Source organism: Oryzias latipes, chromosome 10, assembly GCF_002234675.1.
Source record: "Oryzias latipes chromosome 10, ASM223467v1".
In the NCBI taxonomy this organism is placed as follows: domain Eukaryota; kingdom Metazoa; phylum Chordata; class Actinopteri; order Beloniformes; family Adrianichthyidae; genus Oryzias; species Oryzias latipes.
The window spans coordinates 6268138-6278476 of record NC_019868.2 but is presented as its reverse complement, the minus strand read 5'-3'; the positions used below and the strand labels follow the sequence as shown (position 1 = coordinate 6278476).

Genomic DNA, 10339 nt, shown 5'->3' with positions numbered 1-10339 from the left:
AACTTCCTCTCTTATTGTGTTTTGGCTTTTCTTGCAACGATCAAGGCTCTTCTAATGCATTTAGAAAAGGAGGCCTAAAATATACACTCCAACATAAACACACACACACACACATTTCACAAGGAAGGTGGGACCTCAGAACATCTGTCCCCTACCCCATCCCTGGTAAAGGGTTCTGGGCCCTTGGCAACGGCGGCCGTGTTCCCTGGGTGCTGTCTTCCTGGGCCCGGCAGCCCTCTTTCCATGCAGGGAGAGGGATCCCTGAGCTTTCTGGCAAGGCCAAGAGCCCGGGATCACATCCCACCTGAGCTGGGGGGTGTCCGAGTCCTGTGGTGTCCCTAAACGCTGGCCCTCGCCAAATTTCCAACTGTGGGTGAGCCTGGCGGGGCATGTTTACGACACTTCTTGAGGATCCCCTCTTCTCCTGGGTGTCCTCCTCCTGGGCGGGGATGGCCCCTGCCTTGCTCCTTCTTGGACCAACCGTGTGCCGAGTTGCCTGGAGTGTGGGGCGGGTCTCCCTAGAGAGGTCCTGTCTCTTACCTGGGGTTGGGGGGGGGGGGGTGTGCCCAAAACTCCTGGGTAGTGATGAGGTGCTTGTCTGGGGTGCGTATTGGGCCATCCTGTAGCGATTGGACCCTCCTGTAGCGGTGGGGGGGCTGCTCTCCTGGTTGGGCTGGGGCTGCGCTCTCTGTCCCCCCGTGCCTCCCTGCTCTCTGGCTCTGGGGGCCCCGTGGCGATCCTGCTGGCCCTGGCCTGGGTGGCGGATGTGGTCACCCAGGGGGCGGTTGTTCTCTATCTGCTGCCGTGCGGGTATTGGGGGGTTCTGGCTGCCACTGCTGCTGAGGTGGGGGTCTTGGTGTAAGGATGACTGGGCACTCTCCTTCTTTCTTTTTACATTCCATCATCCATTTTAGAAGAACATAAACACTCACTAGAGCACAGGTGTTAGCTCACCTTTGCACTAATATTTTGTGTGATTGAATGAAATATTTCACACAAGTTGGTTTGAATACATAGGTATGCGTGTGTGAACATTATTCGTATTGTGTACATGTTGACTTGTGAACATTTTTGGAACCAACAGGTATGTTTATAACATTTGAGTGTGTGTTTGGACAGGCCCCGCCCTTGTAGACTTGTATTAACTACATCTAAAATAAATAAAGTTTGGCCTCGATTATGAAAGGGTTTATTCAGAAATACCTCTGGTTTTGTCTGAAGATTCATAACCCATGTTGTTAAAATAAAATATGTCCAAAACAAGACAACATTTTGGTCATGAGGGTGTCACTCCTGATCATTCTTATAGAAACATATTTAATATTTTTTACACATTTGTACGCAATCTTTTTGTTCAACCCATGGGATAAAAGCTGAAAGTCTGCACTTCAATGGCATCGGCGTTGTTTTATTTAAAATTCACTGTGGTAATGTACAGAAACAAAATTAGAAAAAATGTGTCTCTGTCCAAATATATATGGTCCTGATCGATGTGTCATGGTTTTCGAGACTTCGAGACAGACCCAGATGCTGGAACCCGGAAGGAGAACAGGAGAGATTTATGGTAAGTAATTTGGGGAATCCTCCAGAGCAGAGCAGAGTGGCTGACGAGGTGAGTGGCAACAGCTGGGAATCCTCCAGAGCAGAGCAGAGAGGGGCGGGGCTGACAGAGGAACCATGACAGTATGCTGTTTCCCTTGGATTAATTTTTCTTGGCACACCCTTGTGGGGGAATTGCGCATTTTGGTTATTTATTTTAAAAAAAACATAAATCGTCCCAGGAATGGACTAGAAATGTGCTTTTTTTTAAAAATATCCTTATAATTTTTACTCTTCATGAGTGGGCGTGATTAAACCATCTGGCCGTATGTCTGACATCCCTGATTTAGAAACGTTTTGATGGGGTTTGGATTCTTTGACATGACACAATTTGCTAACCAAAGACTTTTGAATACATTTTCCTTCCATGTCCTCTCTGGCGTCTCAGCACTTCAAGACATGCATGTTTACACTCAATGGTAAAAGAGCAGTACTTATTCCTCTCCACTTGTCTGACTGTTTTTCACCAATTTTCTTTAAGACGTTTTTGGATCTGTTGTAAAAGTGTTCCCTGTAGTTCTATAATTACGATTGTGTCAATTTTAGCCTCAATAAAAAAAATTCTGAGTTGTGGGCGGGACAGTTGGCGCAGAGTATTATTATTATACATTTATATATATGTATAAATATTTAGAAATACGAATAAATATAAATTATATAAAAGCTACTTAGATGCCACCAAAGGCTATAGAAAGCATTGTCATGTGGGCGCCAATGACCTCACCATGATGGCGTCGCGCTCCACCACCGTCGGCCAGGCTTCCCAAGCGGGCGTGTCTCCTCTAGCGATATAACCCATTGGTCGGAGTTTACCTAAAATGTTTTGTTCAAAGAAATTATACTTTAAATATGCCAGGATCTTCCTTAATGGGAAATTTTATCCTGGTTCTTTGGAATTGTTGATTTTTATAACTAAAAGTGTTTTGGAATTGTTGAAATGCTAAATGACAAAAAGGATTTAATTGATCTTTTGTAGTAGGTTTATGGGCTGTCATCTGGACTTAGTTTTAAAGTTAGAAGACGTTTCACCTTTTATCCAAGAGGCTTTGTCTATCTGGCTAGAGAGAAAGGATGGTTTGAGGGAGGAGTGAAAGAAGCCATCTTTGTCAAGAAGGATAAACCTCTTAATAGGAATGGTGGTCTCAGGTTTATTCTTCCATCCATCTACGGCAGTGTGAAACACGAACAAACCGAACCAGTTCCACCTTGGTCGTTAACGGCTGAAAGAGATGACCAGTTTGGGGAGGGAGTCACTGGCTCCCCAACCTCCAGCTGATGAGAAAGGACTCTTAACGACCGAAAACATGTAGGCTAAGTTGACAATTCCATCCAGTTTCAGGTCTGACTCCTCCCCCATGAGCGCATATATACCAGCTCTTCGACCAGCTAATTCAGAATTGACAAAGCCTCTTGGATAAAAGGTGAAACGTCTTCTTCTAACTTTAAAACCAAGTCCAGATGACCGCCCCTAAACCTACTACTATAGAACCAACCTGGATGAATGAGAGTCTTCATAAACTTAATTGATCTTATTATTTCTCAAAATCATTATAAACATTAAATAAAGTCCATCCTGAATATGATTGAAAAAGACATGATGCTGATATTACAATACACATATTAACCAAAACCTCGTCTTTGTGATTCTTGTCATTTCTGTCAGGGACTTGATAATACAGGTTTACATAACACCATGAGTAATTTATAGAAACTGCACGTTCAGCGTTTTATTGCATTAAATCCAATGGAAATTAATTAATCATTTAATTTGACAAGTATATAGATTCCAATGAACTGTTTACCTTTTTGTGTCACTTTTAAACATAATTAAAGCATGTTTCATTCAGGTATCATGCAGAACTTCTCCATGAGAGTAGTTCATGCTTGTTTTGCAGTTCTCACTCTGATTCTGCAATAAAACCAGAATCAGATATCAATCAATAATGTCTGAATCAATAATGTGCATGCACAGAACGATGAAGAGAAATAACAGTTCAAAATTTCTGAGTGAAACTAGAATCTGTCACAGCCTTTGAGGAGATGTGCTCACCATGGATTGGCAGAGAGAAAGAGCTTTTGGTTTAGAAGGAGCACGGTTAAAGAACTCAGTTTAGTTTTTAATTTTCAGTTTTTCTAATAGTGTCTCTGAGTTTTGCTTTCTTTTTTTTTAAAGATTTTATGTCTTTTCTGGTACTAAGTTTTGTGCTAAAAACAAGACTTTTTTTCACCCATCCTATTTTCATAATGTATTTTTGAAGCTCATATCATTTTTGCTTCCGTTTATTTTTAAACAGATCTCGTTATTAATCTTTGAGATTACCTACAAGATAACTTCAAATTTGTTTTAATCCTGCAGACTACTACACTGCAGCTGCCTATGTAGATCCTGCTCTCTCCCACAGCTCTGAGTCAAAGTTTCTGCTAGTTGCCTGAGACCAACACAAATCCTGCTTCCCTCTATCTCGATTACCTCGGTGATGGAAGAACTTGGGTTTGTAGAACCAAGCAAAAAAGTCAAAATTAAGGTAAGCTTAGAATTAGACTTTCAAAAACAGCCTGTTTCCATCTTGTTCTTTTGCCTATAATTAGGTCAATTAGAAACATTGCCTACATTGCGATTGATGGATCCCAAAACATTACTCAAATTGAGGTTCAAATCTGACACATTGAAATGCAAGAATCAAATTATTCTTTACCTCTTTACAAAGGTAGATGAAGGCGTTCACCTGATTAGCAAAGCTGAATAAATGAAAAGATGGTGACATTTGGTGACAGAGGCGTCTTTAAATATGGGCAAGATGCGCGCTTGTTTTTTGGGCACCCAAAAATAAGAAAAAGGAACATCACTAGTTTCTTTTTGTTTTTGTCTATCGCTGGTTTCTTAGACTAAAACTGCCCATTTCCAGAGTTGTTGATTACATGGGGGGGGGGGGGGGGGAACCAAGGCCAGAAAGGTCAGTGTTTTGTCTTTTTATATTTTTTACGTTTCCTGTGTTTAAGAACAACATGGAAAAGCGTAATAATATGAATAATTTGAAAATACTAAAATTAAGTATAAACTATTATTTTACTATATTGATTTAAAAATTCAATTTATTACATATAAAATATAGACTAAATAAACATGATTAATAAATAAGTTACTATATTTTATTTTTTATTTATTTGATTTAATTTTTGTTTATTTGTGGAAATAAGGATTTCTACCAATGACATTGGTGTTTAGATTGAATATTCCCTAGTTTTCTTGTTTTATGTAGTCTTGCTATTGTTTGTTTGTTTGAAGGGAGGCTCTGACTTGTTAAGGGTAGGGCTTGGTTGGACATGCAGTGTTTCGCCCAGGATGCCAAACTAGCCAGTCTGATATTTGTTCATTTTTTTCCAAAACTGCACTTAATAAAGTTTTGTTTGTAGGTGTTCTAAAGATGTGACATGTTCTAATTGTTCTAATCTTATCAGTAGACTGAAAATGGCTGGTATTATTTCCATTGTGGTTAACAGTGAAACGTCAGCATGCAGAAAGTCCAATCAGGTGGTTTTATATGTGATCCCGCCCCTTTTCCATCATTACATTTAGATCGCTCAGGCTAAGACTTTCTTTTATTTTTCTCTGCAGCCACCAGTAGACCAATACAAAATGATGATTCTGTTTTATGTACTTTTCATTATTACAAATGGATGTAAGTACTTTTTGGAATTTGCAGTGTTTTATGAAATAAATAAGCACAACTGTTGGTAATCTATACCTAAGTTTATTAATAATGAGGGATTTTTAAAACTTTTTTTTCAGATTGTGCGAATGAATATCATTTCACGACAAAGACGGTTCCTGTTGGAGAAGATGTTAAACTAACGTGCGCTCGCCAGACGAATGTTCTCTACAGAGAGAACTTATTTTGGATCAGGATTGTTTCTGGGAAAAAGCCTGAACTTCTGGGAGGAACAATGAACTTTGACTTTGACGATGAAATCAGGAAATCTCACATTACAGCAAAGCAAGAACCTGGGTCCTTTGTTCTGGAAATAAATGGAGCCATGGAAAGTGATGATGGTGTTTATTACTGCATTAAAGTTCAAAACCTGGATTTGACATTTTTGACTGGAACATTTCTGAGTGTCAAAGGTAAGAACATTACCATTTTAAAAATTACTAATATTTACTGATTATTTTTCTATAATTATTACTCTATATTTTCTAGGCAGAGAACCACACATTGTTGCTGTCACTGAGAGGTTTTTATCTGATCAAGTCTATCCAGAAGACCCCATCACTCTAGAGTGTTCAGTCCTCTCCAGCTCTGACCATGAAACCTGTGCAGCAGAACAGAGAGTGTTCTGGTTCAAAACCCAATCAAACAAATCTCATCCTCATGTTATTTATGCTCATGGAAACAGTTCTGATGAATGTTTGAGGACTCCTGAAGCTCCCTCTGTGCAGAAATGTGTCTACAGCTTTAACAAGAATTTCATCTCCTCTGATGCTGGGACTTACTACTGTGCTGTGGCTGCATGTGGAGAGATCTTTTATGGAAATGGAACAACACTGACCGGTAAATGTTTTTCATCTTTCAGCACAACAGGGCAACATCCAAAAATTATTTCTATTTTCAACTTTCTTACATTTTTTACAATCATTGACTGTTTTTTTTTTTCAGAACCCCAGATGTGGGATTTACAAACAGCCAACACTGTTCTCCTTGTCTTGTTTGCCACTTTCTCTGCCAGCATATTTGTTATAATTTTCTTACTTTATAAAATAAAAAAGAAGTCAGGCAGTTCTTGCAACGGTAAACCATGTTATATTACTTGATTAAATACCAAGTGTTTAAAAATATGATAAAAAATTTTGTTTTTTTGTCTTGGAAGCAGATATCTTACACTCCTTAGATGACCAAAATCATCAAAAGGTAAAATGTAAAATGATGCCTAAATCATTATCTGTCCTAATTGTTTTCAAATATGTAATTTCTTTCATTTTTATGTTTTTTCTCAGAGTAAAAATGATTCACTGACATATTCAGCTGCAACCTTCACGAAGAGGGAAGCTGGTAGATTTGCAACATCCCAGGAGGCCCTTTAATTCTGATTTAATATATTTATGATAGATTATATATGACTTGAATATTAAAAGAAGATATGTGCTCTATGTTCTAAATCTCTGTGAACGATTAAGTGTTAGATTGTTACCTTGAGTTAAATTTAAAATAAAGAGATAACTGATCTAAGTATAATAACTGAATATATTTCGTCTTCATACAATTTTCTGTGCAACTGAGGTTCTAATCACAGGGAGGTTCTCTGTGTTTACAGTTTTGCATGTTGAACCTTTTCAGTATGTTGTTGATGTGTTTTCTTTTTTTTTTTTTAGAAAGGTCTTTGTATTCACCATATTGAAAGAACAAGATCTGGTTTAGATCCATGATAGAAAACATCCGTTCACAGATATAGGTGCTCCCAAAGATACACATGAAAGGAGCAGTGTGAATTAGCAGCTGTGGCATCACGTCAGGGGGAAGCAGGCGGTAAAAGGCCTCAAGTGCAGGACCCAGGATCTTTGACCTGAGGCCTGAAGCTCGAATAACTCCAACTAAAGATTATGACATGCACTGTCAACATCATTGATTTGCAAAGATGGCTAAACTTGTTTGCTGTGCTTTGAAGTCATAAAAGTGACCATTAATTTACTTAATTAATTAATGCCTCAGTCACAGCTGCTTATGAGTGGATATACAGGATGTCTGCTGGAGAAAAATGGGCAAACCTGTATGGGGCACACGGGCATGCTACAAACATGCTGCAGGCTACAAGTCGTAGCAAACACTTAAACAACAGAGAATGGGTGAAGTAGGTCAAACACAGGTATGTCATACTTATTGATCATTTTTTAACCCTCCAAAACCTGCGCAGTGTAAAAGGAGCCCATTAGTGTAGTGGAAGTAATAAGTGCATGCTCTTTGTACGCCCTTTGCGTGTTCTAGTCTTGCAGCCTTACTGTTAGAAATTAGGAAATATCAATTGGGTGTCAGTGTGAGCACCGCACTAATGGCTAGAGTGCAGCATTAGGGTACAGAATATGACAGCATGACTTGTACGTCATAAGTGCGTGTAACTTATGTTTTCTTTACAAATACTTCACAATATACTTACCAGACGCACAAAAGTACTACCTCCCATATTCATGATGGCTCTTGAGGTGGCTACACAAACCTCTGCAGGTGTATCTTTTATGTGTGGCCGCACCAGAACCTGCACCTGCATCGTCCACAACCCAACTCAAAAAACTACAGCACCATCTCAATACTTCTTAATGTCAAAAAAAAAGAAGCCAGTTGATGCTTAAAGGGCCTACCTGTAGACAAACAGGACAAAAGGCAGCCACTTATCACAATCATGGCTTGTATCTGACACAAACTTAAGGAACATCTGTTTTAGTGTTTGGTTGACACTTGCAATCAAACCGTCAGTCTTTGGATAGTTTGGGGTTTTCCTTCTGCCTTTGATGCCCAGTTCCTTCTGCAGTTCTTTTATTGTGCCAGAGGTGAAATGCATAGCCTGATCTGTGATAATTTCGTTTGGCACCTCAACTCTGCAGAACAGCTGGACAAGGGCACTGATAATCTCTAGTGTCTTTATAATGCATAGAGGAAAAGCCTCTGGAAAGCTACTCTTACAATTCTCCAGTGGAAGAGTAGCTCTGGTTTGTTTCTAACATCCATGGCTATGGGCCGGAAAGCTGAGGGAAGTTCCTCCCTTCTGACTCCCATAGAACAGTTTAACAACATTGTCCTTGACAAATGTGATCTAATGTACATAATGTATCCTAAAGTTTGCTCAAATCTGTTCTCTGGCATTACTTCAGTGGTTCATTCTGGATGTTGGGTATATGGCATATGACATCACCATGTTCATTTCATGACTTGTTTTCAGGTACTCTGAGCTTAATGCCATCATGGCTTTTCCTTTTTGGACATGCAGGTTTGTATTATCAATATTGTCATTGATCATATCATAAAAACGTGCATGAAGGCGTAACGTCTATTGGATCTGTCCCTTTAACATTCATCTTGCTCTCCTTTTAGAATGGAGGCAGGTCTCCCTCAAACTGGTTGTCCTTGGCTTTCCTAACTCTTTTTCTTTGACCTTTACGCCTGAGCTCTGGAAGGTGGTGGTCCCTCCTTCCTCATTTTCATGTATCTGAAAAACATTTTAAGCATTTTAACCTTTACTGTCACTGCTTAAGCCTACCTCTCTGCTTGGCTGTACTGGGAGTCATTCTTTGTCACTTGTACCAGAGGCAAACTCTGTGTGGGAGGAACTGTAGCTACGTATACCTGTGCACAGAACAGAGAGGACAAACATTCACGTTTTAAGGCTCAGTTAACGGCATTAAGAGACATTGGTGTTAATGCTTTATTAACAAGTTAAAAGTAACAGCCCTTGTTGCTCGTAGTGTGACATGGAACCATGGGTGGACAATGCTTTGAGACAGAGAGGCATGACTGCATCTAAAATGGTAAATGGCGTATACTTATATAGCGCTTTCTACCTTCCTATGAAGGCACAAAGTGCTTTACAGTCACAGTCCCATTCACCCATGCACACACACACACATTCACACACTAGCGGCGGCTCCGCTGCCAAACACTGGCGCCAACCTCCCACCAGAGGCAAGGTGGGGTTCAGTGTCCTGCCCGAGGACACTTCGACACATGGGCGTGCAAGGCGGGAATCGAACCTGCAATCTTACGATCACGGGTCGACCGCCCTACCGCTGCACCACAGCCGCCCCTGGGCCAAAATAAACAGTTCAAAATTTAGATATACAGTACTCCAAAATATCAAATATCAGTATTGATATTTGATATATGCCGCAACTAATAATAGGTCGACCTCTAGGCCCCATGCCACCCTATGGCCAATTTTTAACTACACCTTTCTATAAAAGAAAAATTAGCTGTGTGGCTAAACCGTTAACTCTCTGACATGAACCGTGTTCCCTCTCTGTTTTGCAGTTCACCTTTTGTTATCTTGATTTTTTCAGTGCAATGCTGCATGCTTTTTTTTTCAAACAGTACACTGTTCCTCATCAGCATCGGCTGTTGGCCTTGTCAATCATTTTAAAACTTGCTGTGTATCCTGCATAGAATACATGCAGCTTGCCACATTTACATTAATCTTTGATCATGATCAGATCTTTGTTTGCATTCTATGCTATTGGACATATTTTCTTATGAAGGTTTGAACTTTGAGAGTTTAAACATATTGCAGGGTTTTTGTGAAACGTAACCCCACGATGAAAGGAGAGAACACAGGACATCAAAAAGCTCCTTGGTTGATGTCTGTATTGATTTAAAATGCTGTTTGAAAAGATTTTACTTGAATATAAGGCAAACCTGCATAAAATGTATTTGTCTCTCTTTGTAACACAGCAAAAAAAACAAAAGACAAACCAAAAAAATGTCTGGCTACTCTGCCAGACAAAATCTGTGGTTACTGAGGTATTCCCCTTCTGATCAAGCAACGTTTACTCAGAAGAGACTTGACTGCACGTGAGCCACATTTAAAAAGAAGTGAAGATTCTAACTGGTGCAGTTTGGATTCCTATTGATTAACTAATAAATCTAATGAATAATTTTAAGTAGAATAACTTTTGGTTTATACACTTTTATTAATCCCAAATCAATATATCTGGTTTCCCAACCCCCCACAATTTTTTACTCAACATTTCCAAACTGGGTTT

General features: G+C 39.6%; 1 protein-coding gene across 1 annotated transcript; it reads left to right on the top strand.

The window, feature by feature from the left end:
• The first annotated feature begins 5213 nt into the window (after positions 1-5213).
• Positions 5214-6830, top strand: LOC101165317. The gene is made up of 6 exons (XM_004073021.4): positions 5214-5279; positions 5390-5722; positions 5799-6149; positions 6255-6386; positions 6469-6506; positions 6593-6830. Exons 1-6 carry the CDS (start codon positions 5237-5239, stop codon positions 6677-6679), a joined length of 984 nt encoding a protein of 327 aa, XP_004073069.3. The 5' UTR covers positions 5214-5236; the 3' UTR covers positions 6680-6830.
• Positions 6831-10339: the final 3509 nt, after the last annotated feature.

Bases quoted from the DNA above. Each gene is read 5' to 3' on its own strand.
- LOC101165317 (XM_004073021.4), top strand. From the start codon at position 5,237: ATGATGATTCTGTTTTATGTACTTTTCATTATTACAAATGGAT. The intron at 5,280-5,389 runs GTAAGTACTTTT...CTTTTTTTTCAG, and splicing joins TTTCATTATTACAAATGGAT to ATTGTGCGAATGAATATCAT. The intron at 5,723-5,798 runs GTAAGAACATTA...TATATTTTCTAG, and splicing joins AACATTTCTGAGTGTCAAAG to GCAGAGAACCACACATTGTT.